The 23,709-nt window shown below is 38.2% G+C and overlaps 1 protein-coding gene across 7 annotated transcripts in view; it reads right to left on the reverse strand.

Annotated features, from left to right (window-relative positions):
• CASK (calcium/calmodulin dependent serine protein kinase) overlaps window positions 1–23,709 on the reverse strand; it is a 192,196-nt gene that overhangs the window by 43,760 nt on the left and 124,727 nt on the right. For 4 of the 7 annotated variants that reach the window (XM_066177041.1, XM_066177044.1, XM_066177043.1 and 1 more), the window contains exons 11-12: window positions 19,691–19,708; window positions 12,116–12,237 (exon numbers count right to left, since the gene is read on the reverse strand). In XM_066177041.1, coding sequence (XP_066033138.1) covers window positions 12,116–12,237; window positions 19,691–19,708 — 140 coding nt within the window. The remainder of the gene's footprint in view (window positions 1–12,115; window positions 12,238–19,690; window positions 19,709–23,709) is intronic. The other 3 variants (XM_066177046.1, XM_066177042.1, XM_066177045.1) reach the window with 1 other exon arrangement.

A 23,709-nucleotide genomic window follows, 5' to 3' on the forward strand; every position in this document is an offset into this window, starting at 1 on the left:
AAGAGAATACCCACAAGTTGAGGAGCTATCAGTTGACCAGCTTTTGCAGTGTCGAGATTTTTTGTCTTCTGCCTGTACAAATGGAGCTTGTATCTTCTGATATTTAAAGCAGACAGCCCAAAGCCTAAAACACAACCAGGCAGGCAAGACAAAACAACAATCTCTCCTCTTCTGACTAGTTTTTCAGATGTGCAGAAATTCCTTTTTAACCATTTCCTGTAAGAGGAGTCAGAATACTGTCCCAACACAACCCCCACTCAAAGTCACACTGAAAAGCTTAGGTATGTCACAAGTAGCAGAAATTCAGTCTCATTGCCTGATCCGATCTTGAATGTAAAAAAAGATCAGATCACACAGTGAAATCAGCAAGTATCTTATCTACCCAAACCTCGAAGTTTCTGTGAGGCAAATGAGAAACTTCTTAAGACAAGAGCTACTGAACTGCTAGAGCATAAAGCCCCCTGATCATTCAATACAAATACACATTTTGTGAGGATCCAGTTGCAATTCAGACGCGATACTTGGCTGCCAACCTCAATTATTAAACCCTCAGGCTGAAACATCTAAAAATAATCATTATGATTTGTCCTTAAATATTTAACCTTCTGAGCAGTTTAACCACAGGCAACACAGTGATATTAGAGGGCTGTTTTTCATTACTTTTAGGTTTTTGTAATGTCTAAAAAATTCTCATCTGGAGGTGCTGCCCCTTGCACAGCAGCATTTAGTAACAAAGAGGGTTTTTGCTCTGTTACCTCCCACAGCTCCCTATCCTGGTTCTCCATCCACCCCAGAGATTTTATGTGCTCACAGACTAAAAGAAATTCACAACCCACTGAATATATAATACTCACAAGTAGCAGTATCAAAGAACAGCTAAAATTAAAGGGCCAATTAGATAAATGCTAAATCACTTCATTCTTTCTTCTGCTAGTTCTGTTTCACATCTTCTTTTCCATGCAAAATATTATAATGTTCCCATGGGTGCCTCTTTCCCTGGGATTCTAAGCTCTCAAGGAAACATCCCTGAAGCTAATAGCTCCTACTGGAAAACACAGAGCAGCAAGGTCACAGCAGAGGCCTTATCTTCAACTTTGTTTAAGTACAGTTTACTCTTTCAAACCCACTGTTCTCCACTATTAAGAACTGTGCATGAAGTTCATTTTCACCATTTTAGCATCAGAGACCTAAAATTTCCTTCCCAGCATAATTCTACAGAACATGTTACAGTTCCATCCTGTATCAAAGTCCAAAGGATCTTTCAGACTCCGCTCTGTGCCTGCTAGAGCATTATAGGTTAGAGACCTCCACAGCTTCAAATCTCTTTTGGTGATACACTTGCTGTAGAAGAGGAGCATAGTCAACATTCGCATTCCAGTTCCTCACCCGGTGAAATGCTGAGCAATGCAAACAAAATTAATTCAACATAAGGCTTCAGGAAGCAGTTTATCAGCTAAAATCAAGATCCCTTGACAGAGTGTTCACAGAAGACAGTCTGAAGCAGAATATTAATTCTGTCTGAACAAACAAGTGTTTGTTTCTGTCATGCCCCCGAACTGGCAGCTGCCAACACTGCAGCTTCTTACTGGAAGCACTCAGACTTTCAAAATCCCTGACAAGGCTTATGCAGATTTGAAATACTCAATCCTCTGTGCATATTCACATTCAAGCAACATCTGAATAATCTCTTCAGTAAAAAATGTTGCAGTAGCAATTGGACCCTGAATTTCAATTTTAAGTTTGATCAGGCACATGACAGAGATATATACTCTTCAAATATTTAGAGGACCTTTTATCTGCAAAAAGCAGATCAACTGTACCTCGTTTAGAAGTCATCTGTATTCTTACATATTCATATTGTGTCTTTAAGAACAGAGTTACACTTGGTGCTACCTGTATCAGAAATAAACATAAAACCAGATTTTCTTACACCTTTACCTACTACATATAAGAGGAAATGATGCCAGCTAAACTCAGTCAGCCCTATGCAATTTCAGCTTTTACTCAAAGCTGCTTTCTTTTCTTTTGGATCATTCCTCATCTGGGCTTCTACACTTGTTTCGTTTTAAACTGAAATGTAAATTTTTGGAGGTAAGAATAGCACAGAGAAACTCAACTGGGTAAAACCATTTTCCTCTGCATTAGTTCAGTTCCCACTGCATGTGACTGGCAAACAAGTGTGTTCTAGAGAGTGAGAATGACAAATTCACTGCACAAACCCTGAAATCCTGACACACCAGTGAAGCTTAATGCCAACTGGAGAATGTTTAATACGCATTAACAGGTTGTTAGTGACCACATTTCTGAGGCACAGAGAAGATAATACCTGTTTCTCAGGGGTCAGTGCCTTGCTATGGGAGGAGGAGGAGGAGATACATGAACTGATCTGCTTCAAGAGCTGTTAGAATAAAATTCCTGACCCTCCAGTGTGTTTGTTATACATGACAACAGACTGCCTGTCAGACATGGTCCTACTGAGTTGCCAGAACAGCATCTTGGTAAAACACAATGACGAAGGTTTATTTTACTGAGGAGGAACATAAATTATCACATAAGAGACAATAAGATAAGAGATACGGTATCTCTTTAGTCAAAGTGGAACCCTGAAATGATTGGAGGCTCCCCTGAGCAGGAAAACACATCCCCCAGCCACAGCCAAAGGACTGTGCATGTATTGCCTTTGCAGTGATCCAAAGGGTAAAAATGATCCCAGAAAGAAATCCTCTTCATTGCTTCCACCCTTTTGAAAGGGTGTGGCAATCTGCTGACATGAGAGCTGTAAGGAAAGCACACAGCCCTTCAGCTCTGTCAGCAACAGGGAGTGATGCCCTGTGGCATTACACATTGCCAGGCAGTATTTTATCATGTGTATCTTCCACTGACATATTTTGTATGCCTGGAAACCGGAGGGGAACCAGAAGGTTAAGGTAAATAAGACTGAAAAGGTTTTTCAACTTGTTATATAGCACAGAGTTGGCATACCTGTTTATCTTTTGATCAAAACCTTAAAAAGTGAAAATGTATCTAAGTTTAAATTCTCTCAAAAGGTTATAACATTGCAGCAAAACTGCAGGCAGTCATGAACCACAGGGAAATCACACAAAGTTCAGCCTGGAATGAAGACTACACAAATCTTTGCAGCTCCACACACTGATACAGTGAAAAACAGATTCAAGGACACATTTATGCTTACACTGCTTCAGACTCCACAGATATTCAGCAATAAGTGACCTGTATATTCTATTTTTTTTTTTTTTGCAAGGAGGGATGAAGTTTCTACCTTCAGTGTACACGAGCTACAAACAAATTTTAGCTCTGTTGTAAAACATATTCCTTTTTAGCAGAGTTTATCAAGTGCTATGCCCTTACTCTGTAAAATCAAAGCCTTAACACCTCAGAGGCAAAAGAGCCAAGGAAAGGATTATATTTGCACAAAAGAAACTCCAGGGTGTGTGCATTTCTTCCCCCACAACTGACTTTTTGAATTGTGCCTCTGGATTTGATTCACAGTTACCAAGAAGATTTTTTAAAATTTATTTATTTCAAGTTGTCTCACAGAAGCGCTGATAATGAATGGTTATGCTACTCCTCAAAATCACAGCAGACATTATTTTCTCCTATTTAATTTCAGGTGTCCCTAAATGCCTCATTAATGTATGATGAACCCAGACTCTGGCATCTGACAGTATTTTATTTTCTTACAAAGTAGGACTATAACCTAGTAATTTGTCTCCGATTTTGAGGAAAACCCATATTAATACTCTTCATAAAAATTTTATTGACTGTAGAAGCCGAAGCTCTCCACAAGTGACAGCAGATGTTAAAGACATGCCAGACAGTACACAGACATAACCAGGCTTTATTCTGTTCACACTGAAAATGTTTTAACATCTTTTGCAAAGATGAAATATGTCAAACCAGGATGAGATAAAAGTCCTGCTTTGCACATGGCAGCACCAACAAAACCAGCAGAGCGGCTGGAAAAAACCAATACAATAAAATTCAAAGGTCCCATTTTAAAAAAGCAAAACATTCTCCCTCTGGAATGTACCAGTAGTAGAGCTGGGAAAAACTTGGGCTTAGAACCTTATTTCTCAAGGTACTCCAACATATTAGTGACTCCAAGGACATAAAAATCCCATTATTTCAATAACAGAGGAGTCACTTTTTTTTTTTCTTTTTTACTGCATCAGATATAACTGAAGCTGATCTTAACAAAACCAAGGCAAAGCACTTTTTAGAGATGACACCATGCAACTGATCAGGTAAAAGTAAAAGACTTTGAGGTGCTGGAAGGAGTTTAGATAAAGGCACTGGTAAAGAATCTGGAGCAGAAGTCTAAATAGGGGGAGGAGAGAACTTGAGGTGTTTAGTCTGGAGAAAAGGAGGCACAGAGGAGACCTTATCACTCTTTACAAATCACTCAAAGGAGTAGCAAACTGGGAGTTGATCTCCCCTCTCAAGTAATAAGGGATAGGTCAAGAGCAAATAGCTTGAAGTTCTGCTAGGGAAGGTTTTAGATTAGATATCAGGGAAAAAAATTCACCAAAAGAGTTATCAAGCACTGCAACAGGCTGCCCGGTGAAGTGGTGGATTTAGCAGTGTTGGGTTTACAGACGGACTTGACCCTGTAGATTTTTCCCAACCTAAATGATTCAATAAGTAGCAGGAAAAACTACTCCCTCAATACAGAAGAGCTTTATACAGGTTTGTTCTGTGGACAACACCTTGCTACAACCCACAGAAAAAACCTTTGCTCCAGTCTTTCCCCCACCTTTCAATATGGACTAATAACCAAGAACAGGAACGAAAAGAGTCAGGTTAGGCCTAAATGGGCTTAATTCCCAACCCTGCTGGCCAAAGTACCTTGTCAGGGTTGGGTCATAACCCTGAAGAGAAAATGCTAATGACCATGAACCTCATTCCAGGAGGACACAAACCCCCTGAAACTAGTTAAATCCACAATAACTGCACAAGAACACAGCTCCTCCCCTGCTTTGTGACATGGAGCACACCTTGCACCGGGAGATGCTAATGCTGGAATTAACAACTATTTTTGTTTCTCCCTATTCACATAAATTTTCTGCAAGGATCTTCTGAGAATAAAAATACACTGCAATGAGATCACCAGCACCTGGAACAGTCAACGTGTCCCAGCCAGCTACCTGAAGGACTGGAAGAAGGAGGCAGCAAGGGCTGACTGAATTCAGACACAGAAGCAGAGGTCACTGGGCTGTTTGTACATTGCCTTTGGGTTTTTAAATGTAAACTATGTGCACACTGAAGTATCACTCCAAAGTTAAGCTCAGAGCACTAAGAAAGCTCAAGCATTATTCAAGATTTGTGGCCCAGGTGCTGCAGCATTTCTTTATTTTTTTCATTTCTCAGAGTAGATCCCCAGCTCTTGGAGAAATAATATATCTAAGAATCTGTAGGTTTATAAGGAAAAAAACCCCAAACACAACAGGTACCCCTTATGGTTAAAAAGGAACTTGAACCACACACAACACAAGAAGGGAAGAAAATGTAGAAAGTTAAATATGAAATTGATCTCTTTGTCCCAAGACAATATCAGTGAAGTTAATTAAATGTTCCCTGAGTGTCAGGAATACAATGCTACTGTTCTTTGATCTATCAGGGCCCAGTAACTTAAAAATACACTGAAGTATCAGGAAAGTTAAGTTCCACATAAAAAAGAAGTCTGTGGATTTTGGAGTAAGAGATATCAGTGCACACAGACACAACAACACACCTTTTACACAGGGGAGATGACATCAGGCCAAGACAAATGGTCTAAGTACTAAAACTCCCATTTAAAGTACATTATCAAGCTGAATTTCCCTTGAGGATTCACCACATCAGCATCAAGCTTATAAATACTCAAAATGACAGAATATTAGTTAAAAACAAGAGAGATTAAGCACAACAAAGTAACTCTCACAGTGTCAAGAAAACTGAGCCAGAATTTTGCATTGTTGGGACGTGGTGGATACAAAAATTTCTCAAAAAATACTCCCAATTCATATAAAAGGAACTGTTGGCTCATATTTGTACTAGCCTTGGGTTTAAGAGACCCACTCACTTATTATAAAATGTGGAACAACAATGTTTTCTGCTCTGAAGACTAAATCCCCCATTTAATCTGTAAGGCAGAGGAACAGGAAGAACAAGAAAACAATGAGATGATGCTGAGTGGCAAAGTGATCCACCTATCCCAGTAGCAGAGAAAACGAGATGCAAAGGTACGATGGAAGATGAAAATGGAAAGTATTTTAGAGAGTGGTTATGAAATAATGCAGAAGGAATTTCAGGATTGCCTCTGCTTTTTGTGTTCTTTCAGACAGAGCTTCCAGAGAAGTTACCTGTTAGAGAACAAATGCACTGCACTGGGGGTGATGATCCAGCCCACCTGCTGAAGGAATTCTTCACAATTCTCTCTAAGGCTTGGTCATTGTTCCATCTACACTGCTTGGGAAAGGAGTTCCCACTGCAGTGTGGGACAGTCCCTCCCACTCCCTGGGGCTGAGCACGCTGCCTCTGCACTGGGATAAAAGCCAGATTTGATTCCCCAAATAGCAAGGTGCCTTCCTGCCAACATAGTTTCTTCTGGTTTGTTTTTTTTTTTTACCAAATATTTTCCATGTGTTTTTGTCTTACAAAGATATGAAATAAATGACAATTAAAAATATGGAAAAAATGTGTTTTAAAAATGACCAAGTATTATTTCACTTAAGGATAACATGTTCTGAGGGATTTTAAGCAAGACATCTATACCACACTTCGTGATCTGTTTTTGCAAAAGAGAGGCATTCAGGTTTCACTAAAACATGTTCCCCCTGTAGGTCTTAACAAAATCAGCATTCAAGAGGGTAAGGACCAATGTGCATCCAAAAGAATTCAAACCACACCATGTGATTCACATAGAAAGTCATTCTAATTCAAATCAAAACACAGCAAAACTGGATGATCTAGGAAAACATTTAAGCTTTTTATGCACATCTGCTAGTTTTATTCTATCTTCTACATCACAGATATTCCACCAGTCTGTTAATGATCTAAAATAAAAGAAAAAAAGAAATGAAAGCATCCTTAAGAGAAAAATCAAAAATTTTTTTGCTTCATCTCCCCCTTTTTTTTTAATTCTCAAGTATACATTAAAATTTTTAAAATAATACACTTTGCTCAAAAAACAGCAGATCAGAGATGCATGGAGAGTTTAAAAACTTGTCAGAGGATTATAGTATCAGCCATGCCTGGACACTGCTGAATAACTGCAACTTCTATAAAGGACGTTCAAATTTACTGTGCCAAGACCCAGACTGGGAGGGTAAACAGAACAAACCAAAATAAACCCAGCAGAAAGCGTTAGCCAACCATGTAAGAAGCTAAACTGAGGTTCCAACAACATTCATTCTAGCAAAAGAGAAAATATGTTTCCTTAAAAGTCTGGACTTCAGGACCAAATCTGTTCGGATGACAGAGTTCAAAAGAAATCCTAAGGAAACTCTGAAGTGTACGCAGATGCAGGTTCCTGTGAAACTCCACCATGAGCAACAAAGGATAACAGACACAGAAGTGAGATTCTCTTGAGAAAGCAGTATGCCTTAAATACATGCACTGTGAATATAAATTAAACTCAAAAAAGAGAGAAGTGGCTGCACACATAGATATGATACAAATGGCCAGTGCAAAATTTATTTTACCTCATTTAGTTAAAACCATACGTGTGTAATGTGTTAAGCCACTAAAGGCAAAATAAACTTTCTTGAAAGCTTGTAACACTTCTGTCACAGAAATAAAAACACTTACCTCAAGGATTCCATCTATGAAAATAATGTAACAAACTTCTAAAATTACCAGCCAAAAGACATCAGCCTAGAGAAGAACTATCTCTGCTTTGGGACAGACAGATGCAGACAAAGCCAGCAGAGAGGCCCCAGTCACACAAAAGCTGATATTGTTCTCCTGCTGGGTGAAAATCTCACTTGTAAATCGAGTGACATCTGCATTCAGAATCACCCCAGCCAGGGCCCTGCAGAGGTGACCAAAGCACTCCACTCAACAGGAGAATGATTTCTCTTATCTCCTTCAGTGCAGGCAGCTCCACCAAACAGCAGCTCCTGGGTTTACATTTGAGCAAAATTCCTTTTGATGCACTGACAGAGATTAAACATAATGTGTAAAACTCTTCCCCACTAAGCACAACCTTGAATCCCACTATACTTCGCAAAATAAATATTCATTGAAGTAAAATCTTTTGTCATGACCTCCAAAATTAGTAACCTCTTCAACATTTCTTTATCAGTACTGCTGACACAGGACAGCAGTGTCTCCCAGGATGTCTTTCATGAAAGCCAATAAAAAAGAATTTATTTCAAGCATTTGATAAGGCTTCTAAAAATCTGTCCATAGTAATAAAAAACTGCTTCCACTACTTCAATTTAACTCTGTTTTTCCATAAAGTTATTTATATACTGTACTGCATTCTTTATCATCTAAATTGGATGCTGGAACGAAACAGTCTATACAGCTTTATATAGTCATAAACCCAGACATTTCTAAGTGACACAGAGAAATGTCCTACAGCATTCACCAATATTCTGATCATCACATATTAAACAGAAGCAAGAAAAAAGAAAAATCTGTCCAAACCAAAGTTACTATTTTACTTAAAAAAAAAAAAAAATGATCATTAAACAATACATTTTTAGGTAGCGAATATTTTTATATGGTTGTTTCTAGAAGGGCCTTTCCTTTACTCTCTGCAGGAAACACAATTAAGTTTTTAATAATAAATTGTGTAACTGCAGTGCAGGAAAAACCCCACTCAACACAAGTAAGAGGATTCTGTAAAATGATGAAAAAACCACACAATGAAACTATTCAATAAACCCACACCTAAGGATATGCTTCTGTATTGCAGGACTTGGCTGAGAGCAAATATAAAATACTTTCCAAGTAGTTGGCACTTTTTTCCCCCTTGTTTTGAACACCTTTGGCCATCAAGAAATAAACTGGACGACAATCTTAAGACACTTATCTAAACAAATTAATCAATTAAAACCAATTGATGGGATGATGCCTTCTGTGGTCTTCAGAGGTGCCTGTCCTCATAACACCCAAGTTAATGAACTACTGAGAAAGAAGAATTGAAGAATTACTTCAATTCTATTTTGTGATCTGAAATAAACCCAACACATGGGTAACTAGCACCCTTAACAAAAAGACTGTCCTTTCTTTTTTGGCCTTCAGAAAAAGTTATTTCAGAGGCAAAAGAAGACATTTCAGCAGCAGGCATGATCTACTATCATGTGCTTAATCTAAAAATAAGGATAACTCTTGAGAAAGAGTAGGAACATGAGAACAAATTTAACTGTGGAAAATGGCCACAGAAGAGGAACAGTAGTTTAATGCCAAGTGACAGCCATAACTTCACAACAGAATAAAAAAAAACTACTTAGTGGGACATAATGGTTTACAGGTTACTTGGTCTGGTGGCTTCAGTAACCCCAAATACTCTAAGAGGAATAAACAGTTTCCTTGACAGAACTCCATCCAAGTACAGCTGGGGATTTTTTCAGAAGTCTGAGTAAGTAATTGGAATAGTATTGATACAAAACCAGAAACCAATCTCCCACACTCAAGTTACTGACATGAAAAAGCTACCATTTCAAATAACATAACTTGCTTCAGCCTTTAAAATATGTATTTCAGGACACTGCACTCTTTCAGAATTTTATTTTGAATTTTTCTAATCAAAATATCTTTGGGAAGATTCTATCATCTCCCACGCAGCATAATAAGACAAAAATGCTTTTTGATGGTATTTTGTTCTCACAGGTATCTTTATAAGGTGCAGTTAAAATACATCCCTTTCTGTTGATGAGAATGACTGATGAAGAATGTGAAAATTGTATAGATTCACTGCTGATTTTCCCTATTTGAAAAGCTACAACAGACCATTACAGCAATAACAGGTCATGAATGAAGTACTAGGAACCAGACTGGTACTGTCAAGGGCAGAAAAAAGCAAAAGCATTGCAGAAGCATGAGTTAATGTCTGGCAGACCTGTCAGCCAGAAAAATACTGAAACTAAGGCCATGTGGTTTACCAAAGCCCCAGAAGTTATATGACAACATCATAATGGTTAATAAATATCTAAAACCTTTCTGCATGAGTGACACAAGTGTTTTGGTTCTTACTACACTCATGTTATTCTACTCCTCTCCAGATTTTTTATTTCTTGTTCATATTAACTGATCACCTTTCTATACTGCAGCACGCCATATAAAAAGTAATTCAAGCATCTGGGACAAGCTAGATGAACTCAAATTGGGGGAAAAAAATCGTATTTTAATGCAAATTGCAAAGATGAGTTGTTGGAGATGCAATTCAAGAAAGTCATGAGCTTCTAGTCTCTTCCTCCTGTGTGCTTCATATAATTTTATTCAATGACTGTTGATGTAAAATGCATAAACAGTTATCAGAGAACAAAGATTAGAACTTCAGTGTTGTGCCAGAGCACTGCCATCATCACTTAGCAGCCAACTCCCTATCTCTGGATCCTCCAGTCCCAGGGGCAGCTGTGCTGTGGGGAAGCTCTGCCAGCAGCTTTGTGGTGCCAGCTCAGAACCCAGCAGCTGGGGCCACTTCCAGATTGGATGTGGGGATTGGAATCCCTTAAACTTCAAGAATGCACAGAATTCAAGTGACTGATCAAACTGTAACAAGTGCACAAATCACCCCCTACATTTTAAATAGTTTAGACACCAAAGGATCTGTGGCACTGTTCACATTCAGCCCGTGCTCCTGCAAAGCTGCACAGAGAAACCAGAGCATTCAACAGCTCTGTAGAAACTCTCTCAAGTCTCTACAAACATAATCATCTACCTGCAGGTCAGACGGCTGGAATGACTGCTACTCCTGTGACTCTTTCACTGGGTAAAAACCACACACATCTTGTTACATCTGTGATATTCACTGAGCTGTTCAGTTTAAGACATTGTACTAAAAAGGTCATCATCCATGTGATCGCACAAGCATTCTGGTTTGACCCAGAAGCGCATTTTTTAAATTAATCTCATTATGCCCACATACCATTCTTCATTTTCACCATACCAGTGTTACCAGAGCGTATTTACTCTCAAACAACATTAAAACAAAAGACACTGTTCACTTACCAGTGGTTATTCAGTGCACAGGACTGCAGTACAACCGGCATGAAGTAAAAGCCCTCACAACACACAGAACTGTCAGCCCTGGCCCCTCAGTGCCAGCTGCTTTGTTCTACAGACCTGCCACTGCTGTGTCACAGCACTTGCCAAGGTGCCTCTCTGCATTTGGTTCCATATGGAGTTTTTTCTCAGTGCAAGGTGTAAATTGCTTTAGAAAAAGCTGGTTTTGTCAGAAAAGCAAGTCCTCTGTCTTCAACATTAAGTATTCACATATCCCAGAGAAAAGCATCAGGGAAGTATTTTTTCAGGTACTTCTTTTGACCTTTATTTTAGACCTCAGTGCTGTGCAGATACAAAGTCACTGACAGCATGATGTGCTGTGGAATTTGTCATTCAATGAGTGTTTTGGCCCTCCAGTAAGACACTGCTGCCTTATGGACTACCAGCCCTTCAGAACCACAGAGCCACACAGATTTTAGATGACTGAGCCTATTACATACCAAGTGTAAAAGAGAAATGAGCGTTCCTTGGTAAATCACACAAAAAAATTCACACATGTAAGAATATCCCCAGAACTGGCTTAAGATTAGTACATTTAATATTAATAGAATATGTACAGTTATAAAGTTGCAATTCACATTTAAAATAAAAAATAAAATCTGGCCCTTATTAAAAGAACAAAAAGCTATTCTGATGAATTATTTTAAAGCAAACCTATTAACTCAAACTCTTAATCACCTACATATTCTAAAATACTCTATATTACAGTCCTAAAAATGGATTTTTGCATAAAGTGCTGGATGATTCTTACATTCTACAACTAAAGAAAATGATTTCAGTATCAAACAAAAAATGGTAATATGCTCAGGATAAAAAAAAACCTTATCCAATGAACAACAGATACAGGAACTCATTCAAATTTTTGTCACAGAAAACTTACATCTAGTAACGTGTGAAGATGCTGATCCTGGAAAACACTGTGAAGAAAATCTAAGTCTTTTTCACTGCAGTCTGTAAGTGCATGAATTTCTTCCAGGCTGTCCAGCACCTGTGAGACTGCTCCTATGGGGCAACAAGGGAAAAAAAAAAAAAAAAGAGAGAGAATAAAAACAATCAATAAAGCAAAGGCTCACGGTAAACTGAACTTTGGAAAAGGAAACTTTCAATTCATCTGGTATGACTGGAACAGGAGCTTTAAAAAGCTGGACTTGTAACAGTAAAACCCACAGAATAAATTTTACATATATCAAAAGTGTTCACAGATAATGTAATTATACATAAGAAATGGCTTAATGGGAGAGTGGGTAAAACCTGATTTTATTAAGCTCAGCTTTGTTCTATTTTAGCCTTGATTCCAACGATGTCTTATGGAGCCACTTGGATTATTGGCCTGTCCTCACCATTCCCAGCCCAAACCTTCACTTCTCCTTTTAAACTGTGGGACAATTTCAAACACATATTGTAAAATTTTGAAACATCAGTAAGAATTATTTTGAAATCAAATCCAAAACATTAGTAAAATCAGGAAGAACCAATGCTTTCACAAGTATTTTTTTAAATCAGCATCGGGATAAAGGAGGGAAGAGGGAGAAACACCTGACTGCCAAATCCTCAGGGGGACAAAAAAGGCTGTAATGTGGTTTTGTTCTGATTGTTTTGCTTGCCTGATTACCTCCTACCCAGCTATTACACTTGCTGTTTTTTCACCAGGGCATTGTTTTGGGTCATAGGATGATGGGGATGATCTTTATATGGCATGGGGGTGAGAGAGAAGTGAGAGCTATGGAGACAAAAAGGAGAAACAGGAGGCATTGTGGAAGGTGGAAGTCCACGAGGAAAAGCTGAAGTCTCTGCAGGAGAGGACAAAGAAACACAACACAAATCCACAGTAAATCAGCCTTCAGTGGTTCTGTGTGAAACAACTTGTTTAATGAATGCTTTTTCATAAATAAATTCTCAATGCTGGATACCAACTTCTAGACATTCTCTATTTTACTTATTTCTCATCAACATGCCTATTCTGTTTACTTATAGGTTTGCCTGTGTCTTTTTGACTAGATAGATAACATGTGAAAAATTGCTGCATTCCTTGAAATTCTATCTTCTATTGCATGAAGAATTCTTACCAGCCCTCCTTAACTCAAAGCCTTTTTTACTGCATTTTCAGACTGTAATAAAAACAATATAGCCAACTGCCTCTTAACCACACAAGGAAAGAACTTATTTCTCTGAAAATCTTGAAAAACTGGAATAAACGTAACAAAATACACAAAAACTACTATACAAGATTTGCAACCTCATGGCTTAGAAGGAGAAATAAATTACAAATCTAGAAACTCTTGCATCACATTTAGTACAAACCTCAGCCTAGGATTCTCTTCACAGTTCTCTGTATAACAAGATCCGAGAACCACAATATCCCCCTCACTCACAACTCGTGTCTCAGGAGCAATAAAACTTCTTAGTTCTCCCCCATCAAGTGTGTCTGACTACTTACACATATTTGATGTACTTATGTTCTTTTAAAAATCTGTGGCTGTCAGCAAATAAAACAAAGTTTGACTTTTAGTCGTTGCTGTGCATGAGGTCGGGTGCACTGAAAAAGAGAAAAATTTGCTTCCTCTTTGATAATGAACAAGGTTGCTCAGCTGGAAGGAACCATCCACATCCCTCTGCTAGAGACAGAGCATGAAACCTGAGAAAATCTAAGGACTGGAGATCTGCTGGTAAGAGGATGGAGAGATCACTGCTAAGCCTCAAAGGCAAGAGAAAAAACTACCCAGGGACCCGAAAAGGACTGCACTGCTTCCTTTACATGATCAGCACATCAGTTAAAGGTTGATGGACTTAGAGATCTCCAAGCCTGAAGGGAAGTGCTTGACTTTCCAGGATCCAGTTGACAGAAGAAAATTTGTTAAAATTCTCTTTTATTTTTGCTCTTTTCAAACTCAGAGTTCGAATTATTTTATTTTTAAGCAAAGCTTCTTCTTCTGGGTTCAAAGCCATTTCTGTGTATTTGGAGTATTTAGGAAAACTCAAGAGAAGCTGGGATCTTAATATTGCCCAGGGTTGCCCATAATCACCAAAACTGGAGCCAAATCTGGAACCAGTAAGGAGTGTGTTCAAAGTTGCCTGCAGTGCCGTGTTATTGTGAAACACCAAATGCTCTGGACAACCACATTTTTTATTTGACAGTATTATTTACTTCGCAAACTTTATTTTGTGGAATACTTTGCAGGCTTTGAAATGGAAATGAAAGTTATGATTTTTCAATATTTCCATCTCAACAACCTCTTGAATATTTGGGAATTTAAAAAAAAAATTAAGGTTTGATCATTCAGGTTTTTTTTCCTCGTGTCCATTGGTCACACTGAATAGAAGACTGTAAAATAAAATTTCCAAGAATGTCTTTAAGAAATTTGATGGGACTTTCTGACAGTGACTTTGTCTCCCAAATGACAGTTCTACCTTATGGGTTTTTTTTACCTATGATCTTATGCTTCACCTACTGCCATGCCCCTCACTCATTTACAAATAACGTGCAGCTGCATGAGAAAACGGCATAGCAGCAATATACTGACAGCATGTTAGTGCTTAAAAAAAGTGACAAAACAAATTTACAGGCATTCTTGTGAACACCTAAACTCTCTTTGTTGCATGCATGTGTTAAAAAAGTCTAGAAGTTCCTTTCAGAACAGTTTAAAATTCAGGGAAGAGATACTACATAAAACAAAATAAAATAAAATTAACCAACCTTTACAGCACACCTGTTTATAAAAAGATTCATTTTCAAGCTAAATGACTAACCTTTAGGGAAAGTGCAAAGGCACTCAGTATTTATAACTGCAGCTTATATCCTCTTGAAATAGTATTTAACCTCTTTCCAACATTGCGAGTGCACCCATTTTAGCCTCAGCACAGGTGAGAAGGGAAAGACTTAAGTGAATTTTTACAGTCATACAAGCTAAAATCTCAGACTTCTCATGTAGTAGTTACAGACAGAATCTAGAAACATGAAAATTAGAATGGTGCATAAATATCAGTAAGGCAGGAAAAATCAGGAAGTCGGCTAACTTGACTGACTGTGCTCATTTGTCTTAAAAGACTTCATAAAGTAAACTTTGTTAGAAAATGCTGCTCACTGCCCCAGAACTTTCAAGTAGCCCTGACTTTTGGGTGAGATGAATCTCACCCTGCACCTTATGTTACTATTAAAACAGAACCAATTGCACAGGAAAGTCTGTAATTCCAGTGATATAAATAGAAGGCTCTTCTCTGCAGAAACAGTAACAAAATCCACACCAAACATGGTTCTGTGAGAAGACTGCGGATCCTCCTGTAAACGCACAGTAAATGACCTCAGTGTCCAAAGGAGCAGTGACACCCTGGGCCATGCACACAACACCTTGTCTTTCCTGTATTCCCATAAGAACACCTAAGAAAGGATGGCTGCAGCTATTCAGAGTTTCCTGGGGACTGCCAACTCTGAAAAGTTGAAAACTATGGGCTGTCATATATAAAAAGAAAAATCACATTAGAATGCTTATGACAGTCTCCTGCAGTCAGTACTAGGACATAAAATACTTTTGTAGTTAGTGCAATGACTTCTCAAGGATGATACAAAATTTCAGAGATGAATTGAGCAGTTTTCTGCCTACTGAGGCAGATCTATTATTTATCAGAGACATGTATTTGCTTTATGAGGCAGAAATTTGGGATTTTGTCTTTACACAGTATGCAGTCAAAAGTTACCACAAGTATTCTGTGCAGGTTCTGCTACTTCATTTTTGGAGATGGGAAGTCAGAAATAGTTCTCTTTTACAGTTGAATTCTGTCTCTAGAGCACTCATACAGTGCATCTGAAGTTGCTACAGACACTTGCTCATCAGGTTGGCAGTAGGCAAAGCTTTGGTAAAATAGTGTTGTTACTACAACATCCAGCTATTCTAGTCTGCAACAGGTGGTTTGACCAGAGAAAGTGAACTTTAAATGTAGGGAGAAGTTGCTTACTTCTCCCTAGAACAGAGTAAAAGAGAATTTTAAATACTATTCCAAGAATTGCCTACATATTCTGCATTAGTCATGTGTCTCCTCAGTAAAAAAATCCCAAAAATTGGCTTTTCTGAGGCTTCTCAGCACAGCAGGCAGGTATAACTGGTTCCTTCTGTCATGTAACAGGCAGTAAATAGAATTAGGAACCTTTTTTCATGTGACATGTGATCTGCAACGGCTGAATAGTGTTTAGGTAAAGAGACTCAGATATATTTTGTGCTACAAAACACAGACTACATTCTCACTGCAAACGCATTCTGACAGAGGGCAAAAGAACTCTTTGATTTATTTTTTAACACTGAAGATTACAAATGTTCATTTAAGTTTTGGGCCAGTCATATCTGCTTCTGAGTAATGAAAACCCAGAACTCAGGAAGGCTGAAATTGTTTAAACACAAAACCATAAACCTGTGACCTTTTTGCCAGTCTCATGCTATTACTATGCCAAGAAGTAACTCTGCAGAAGAACTTATAATAACCATTATATTAATAGCATGTTTTTATTAAAGAGACATTGGCAAAATCTAAATCTCTTAGATTTGTAGAACCACATAAAATGAAGTTCATTACACCAGCCACTCATTTTAATCTTGTTCATTCTTATAAACCACCCTTATTTGATTAGCTTTTCAACTATTCCTTATGTCGTGTAAATAAGGTAAGTAACAAAGTCTTGAAGATTTTACAGCGGTATTTAAATGACTAAGCAAGGCTTTGCTGTCATTTGCCATTTCTCTGTACATCACAGTTCAGTCCTTATGCCAGCCAATCTACAACAAACAGAAGCTGGTTTCTCTCAGCCACATCTCTTGGCTGCCTTCTCATGGGCAGCTGCCGGGAATGAAATTAAAAACCCATCCCAGCTCTTAAAGCACAGGCATGTCAGAAGGCAGGATTTACATTTTACTTTGTTTGTGAAGAGGTCTGAGGGTAATGCATCTAGCAACAGAAGACAAAAAATCATCAGAAATGGTTAAATTTTACAGAGATCAAATACTAGAATCATAAAATGAAGTCACAGGATATAATCTCATGAAAAACAAGCATGAGCACTATTATGAAGTGCAGACCTTTTCACCACTTTAACTAATGTAACTTCTCAGATTCAGAGAAAGCCAGCTGAGCAACAGCTGCTCTTCATCACTTGAAACATCTGCAAAAATCACTGGATTTGAGATGCCTCAGATCTCACACAGTAATTTGTTGCTCTTTGTTGTTCACTGTATTCCAGAGCAACTGACTCTGCAGGAGCAGATAACAGCCAAAGCAGGTGTATATATAAGTCTATAATAGTTTAAAATAAGGTGAGAGATACATGTTTCACATATACACAGCAGTGTAATTAAAATGTAAGGTAAGTAAGGGCTCTGTCCTGCCGAAATTTGAGCTATATAGCATTTCATGACTTCTTCCTTCTCGGACTGAAATCAAACAATGAAGTTTAGACACCCTATAAATTTACAAATCAGCTCCTACATGCACACAGTTCTGTGAATGTTACTGGGAAGCAAATAAGGCAGTGATAATATAAATATATGTATATGTATACACTATATAAATGTAAAACAATCAGGAGTGTAGTAAGAGAACTAGAAAGATGGAAGTTTATGGAGATGACAATAAAAATTCAGAATGAAGACAGCTGGGGCAATGGAAGGGTATTGGGATTTACAACTACATTAAAGAATATAAGAAAAATCTAAGGAATACAAGAAAGGAGAGAAAGGGATGTAAAAGAGAAGAAACTAAATGAAATAGGTGCAGGAGACAAAAACAGGGAGAAAGAGACAAAACAAAGGAAAAAAGAGAAAGAAAAAATGAAAAGAAAACAAGAGACTAAGTGTTCCCAAACAGCAGAAGGAATGTAGAGGACAGTACTACGTATGGAAAACAAAAAAGGATGGGATGAGGAATAAAAGTGATGGGGGAGAGGACAAAGAGGGCAGCGAGATACTGATGCTTAATTTTGAAGAGAAACTTCCTTTTATCCTGCACACACAGGGGCACTGAGTGTAGGCATGGCTCCAGCTTTCTCCTGTCTCCATACCCAGCACCTTTACACAGTTTGTTAACTCTTTTTCCCAGTTACCCCTCTCTGTAAAACCAGCCACAGACATGACAGAAGCCAGTCTAGAGTGCTGGTTAAGAAATATGCAGAAGAGTTGTTTTTCAGACCAGATCTGTGGCTTATATGTAAGTGCACTCACATGCCACTAAACAAATAAATATTTTAATAGATGAACGCCCTACACAATGCCTTCCTTAGATCCTTTCTTCCCCATCCCAAAAATGCCTAAAAACCCCCTTCTGACCAGCATGATGGCAGCACACTCTTACAGTCAGTTTGCAGAAGAAAAGTCTCTCTGCACAAACAAAAACCCAAAAATCATGGCATAGGCTCTGTATGAGGTTTTTTCCCCCTACAACTGTTTAATATTATCACAAAACTTTTATATGAAAGTTTTCACTCTCATGTTACTGGATAAACATTCTGAGAAGGGGAAATAGGAGGACAAGGAAAAAATTCTCCCACAACCTGTGAAATCAAAAGAATGAACCAAACAACAACCATCACAAAATCCGTGACTGATCAGCAACAGAGACATGGACAAATGTCCTGCTGACATGTTGTGACCTAGGACAGAAATAGGGCTGTTAACCTGCAAGTCTTAAAATGCTGCAGGAAACCCCCACTTTTCATACCTTGTGTTTGGAGATGCTGAATTAGTTGTTTTTGAAATGCTGTGGTTGGTATGAAAGGGTTTAAATTTTCACACCTCCTCTGCCTAGCATAGTCTGAAGGTTTTAGAGGTGTTTGTGCTCCCAGTCTCTCACAAAGTGTGCAGCTACCTTGCAGCAGAACCTCCTCCCTACATGCCAACAACACTCCTTCCTTGAGGAGACACATATTGGGTAAATACTGAAATCAGGTGTATGCATATCCACAGTGCATATGCATAGATCAGGTATCACATCAACACAGAAGGATCAAGAGAGTTCATGCAAGCGTAGAGCAGGAATATAGTATTTGACTAATATTACAGTGTATGTTTGGTGGTAGGAAGAAAAAAAACACATTAGCTCACGAAAACAATTTCAGAATGAAAATGCAAAACTACAGTACTGTATACTTTATTAATTCAATGAAAATAAAGTTTTAGTTCAGTTGTGTTGCAAATATGAAATATTGGGAAAAAAACCCCAAAACTCAGGTAATTTTAATACTGCCTCTAAATAAGAATCTTCAGAATTCCCTGGAAATCATCCTTCTGCTTAATTACATTGTTGATTATATATTATACTGTACACAGATTTACTCAATACCATATAATTTTATTTGAACAGGCAGTATTAAAACTGAAAAGAGCAAAGAGTAGCAAAAGAAAGCGGATTTTTTTAAACATGCAAAGACACACACCATAGCTGACTGATATGCCTTAAAGGAAAACAAAGGGATACCTACTTTCTGCTGCTAGAAGTCCTAGAAGGAAGGCAGCGTTTGGACAAACAACAAACAGTATGAAGATTTCAGAACAAGCGATTTATAAAGCTGCAACCTAGCAGACTAATTTAGCCACAAAATAGTCTCAACAAAGTGACAAGGATCCCCCCCCAGTTTTTTAATATGGTTTTTCTATGTGTGAAGCAAATGGCACTGGCAGACTGGGATGGGAGGAAAACAAACACTTGGTATTGGGAAGGCAGCACATGGATGCAGTGTTAGAGATCTATTAATACCAGACTTTTCCCAACATTGCTTAAACCATTTTAAAAAACTCATGGACAAGAAGTAATTTTTGGTAAAAATATTATAAGAAGTGAAGAAGAAGTGATAAAATAATCCATCATACTGCAAATGATGCATAAAATCATATTAATATACTTAGTAAGCAAAATTTAGCAATATTATATTGAAATCAAAAGTTTCAGTGAGTAATGTTATGTGAACCACTTAGAAATACAACCACTTCATTATGGCTTCTATTTAAAGGTGTCTTCATGCCTTTTTTTAATTTAAACATACCAGAGCAAAGAATTAAGAGCTGAAAAATCATAAAGCTAAAAATGGAATATTGGAAACACACAAACTCAATCTCAAAACTGGTAACTGTGCTCGTAATACTAGCGAAGGAATTAATAACAATTATAAGGTGAGTGTAGTTTTTTCCCCCCCAAGCATTTCTATTTTAAAATGTTATACAACACCCTTTGAAAATATTAACAGAATCAGTGGTAATTTTTTCATTAAAAAGTGGGTTTTTTTTTCTTACTTATGTTGATGAAACTGATGGGTTTTAAGATATGGGCTTGTATTGACAGTATTTAATGAATTCTAAATTCCATAAAACAACTAACCATTCTAACTTGTGAGTTCAGCCACTTCCGTGTATGTTGGAAACAGCAAGCTTACAACTTGTCCCTATCTATGCTGTTAGACCTTACTCTGAAAGACTAAGAGCTTTATTCCCATTTTTATTATCAAACTTGAAAATCAAGATCTCATGCTGTTAAGAACTTCTCGTTTGACACGACAATGCAAAGTCTGACAAAATAGAACAGGACGAAAATTTCAATTTGCACACATCAACCCTGAGACAAAATACCAAAAAGCATTTGTGAAAATGCTGTGTGGAATCTGTGCCTTGCAGTTGGAGAAAACAAGGCAGAAGCATTGAAGGAGCCTCAGTGTGGCTACTTTGTGTGCAGTGCAAAACTCTGCTGCTACAATTCCCTGCCTCCATAGTGACCACAGAGCTCAGCAAACCCCAAGTGCAGGAAATGCTGCAGCAGGGCCACTGCTTAGCACAGGTGCAGCACATGTGACCACTCAGTCTCTTCTCTTGCTCTGAGGTTACCCCAAAAACACAGCTCAAGGATCCCTTACAGGAATCCAGAACTGTCTGCGGCAAGAAGCTGTTCTGAAACCTCTTAGTCAGAGGTTCAGAAATGTGTGCCACAGACCAAGAAATTCCAGCAAACATTAGAGAGTAGCATCCTTTAACCAAAAGGTAAGGTTTGTTTTAATTAGAAGTCAGTTATACAGTTTTCCAAAGACCAGGGACTATCCACAGGCTTAACTCCAGCACTGACTCTGCTCTGAAAATGTGGCTACAAAAAGCTTTTGGAAATACAAAGTCACAAAAAACCTCTTCAGTTTACCAGTTTTTCTAACTGTTGGCCTGAAAACCTAAACATTTGGAATCCACTTAACACTCCATATGAAACAGTCGTCCTCAATTCAGCTTCTCAAGTCAAACCCCAAGAAGCAAGAGGAGGAAAAATGAAAAGCTTTACACTGGTGATGTTCATTCCCCAGCCTGAGGCACTGTTATAAAAACACCTGAAAACTGTGTGTCTGTACACTCTGCTGGGGGACAAGTGGCCAGCGTAAGACAGAAGGAGAAGAAATCCTGTCTAGAGCTGATGTGCAGTCAGGCGGTAGGAGGGCTAGGCACTGGGCAGGAAAGGGGAGGGAGTCAGATGGGAAAGGGCAGCAGAGAGCAAACACTGAATTTCCCTGGCAGCTTATGTATTTTATGGTCCACTTCAAATACTTCCTACTGGGCCAGTTTTTCTCCGGTGATAGATTTAGCCTTCAGGGCTGCTGACTGCTAACTTCTGATTTATGTTTGTTCCAGTATATTAAAAATATCCAAAACATTTGCTGCCTTGGGGAATACACATTTTACAGTGTCTTGAAGACAGGCAACCTGAAAGTCAAATGCTTTACATTTTAGGAAAGACCATTTGCAGAAAGCTTGTCAGCTGAACTGCTTGGTGGCTTTACTGGAGAAGTTACTGAACACAGACTCTCAGCAATAAAGCAGCATTGTGGTTTAACAGTATTTTAAAAGGTTTTATCACTCAAAATTTGGCAAGACTGGTTTCTGCCAGGTTACCAACAGTATGACAGCAGGATTAATTCAAGTTCTTCAGAGGATGGTTGCTGACAAAAGAGGAAACAGACCACCCAGTGGTCAGCAAGTGGTTGGAACTAAGAGTTGTTACACTGTGCAAAGGAAAGGAAGATGGGTACAGAAAAAAAGCTGGCTGACCTTAAACAAAATTTATCTCTGTTTACTCCCATCCAATTTAGGTATGCAATTTGCTGACCATTACTTGAAAACTCTCTAACAAGAATATCCTTTGTGATTCTGCATCTACAGAAGTCATCTGACTTGCTAACTGCAGTGCCTTCCTACCTACCCCAGGATAATAACCTGGTAGCACAGGATGATGATCCAAAGTGCCAGCAACCCCAGGTTTCCAAACTGAACTTTGAGGAAGAACACCTCTAGATTAATTGGGGAAAAAGAGAGAACTGAAATTTTCTGCTTCTGAGTTTGGAAAGCCCTGGAAGACAGGAAATGTAATTTGCATAATCTAATAAGCCATCCATATTTCTGTATATTTAGCTCTGTAGTAGCTCTGTATTTGCCTGTTTCCGACAAACCATTTAATTACAACGGTAAGCTTCATGAAGTTTTATGGGAGGAATAACTGGTAACCACATCTAAAATATTAAATGGTCTTCATTAAGAGTTTATGGTCTGGAATAACATAATGAGACATTAGGAAGGAAACTTAAATAACCGTCAGATAATCAAGTTTCTACTGCAATTCTTGAGTTTTATGTTTCATTTCTCCAAACTAGTTTGGTTTTTAGAATCATCACAGTACCCATCCTACGAGCTAGGAATATTTGAAAATATTATTAGTGAACTTCTGAAGAGGAAACAAAATAGATTTCCGTATCTAGGAATTCCAGACGCTGAAAGAGTTGTAGAGTCTTTTCTTGCAAGGCTTGGTGTTCAATATTAAATATTTTATCAGCTAAAGTAGTGGGTCAGAGAAACATAATGAACACTACCCACTTAGCATAGTGTCCTGATCACTGTGATCCCCCATCAGTCTGATCAACAACGTCAGGTTAGAGAATAACTTTGTTTTCCTGAGAATTCCAAGCTTTTGTTTCAGCTATTTCAGAGACGAACACAAGCTAACAATGGATCCAACCCACATATTCTGTATGATTTACGTGTGCACTGGATTCAAGTATTCTTGAGCAGGAAAAAATAGAACTTGGAACTTTCCTTTATAGCGATATCTGCAATTACATCACTCTGAGGAAGACACATGTCCTGTTGACGTGAGACTGAAACTGGAAAGCAGAACTGCTGTTTCCAGATCAGGAAAGTTGCCACTGCAATCATATTGGTGGCCATTCACCACTGAAATGGGGGAAGTAGATGTAAACAAAAATTAGGGCACTGCAAGTAGTTCCAGGTGAAGTAAAACTGACTTATTCTTTCTTCCAAGAATAAGGTGGACTCTTAACTGCAAGTACAAGAACCCAAAAGCTGTCTGGCTGAACATAAGCCATAAGGTTTTGATTACCCTTTTGCAATAAATGCTCTGAGATTCTCATTCATTTCTATGGGAATTATGAACAGGATGAAGCAATCTTTTAATTTTAGTGCT

The sequence above is a fragment of the Chamaea fasciata genome, unplaced genomic scaffold, assembly GCF_029207755.1.
Source record: "Chamaea fasciata isolate MVZ Bird 193981 ecotype frontalis unplaced genomic scaffold, bChaFas1.0.hap1 SCAF_2, whole genome shotgun sequence".
NCBI lineage: Eukaryota > Metazoa > Chordata > Aves > Passeriformes > Sylviidae > Chamaea > Chamaea fasciata.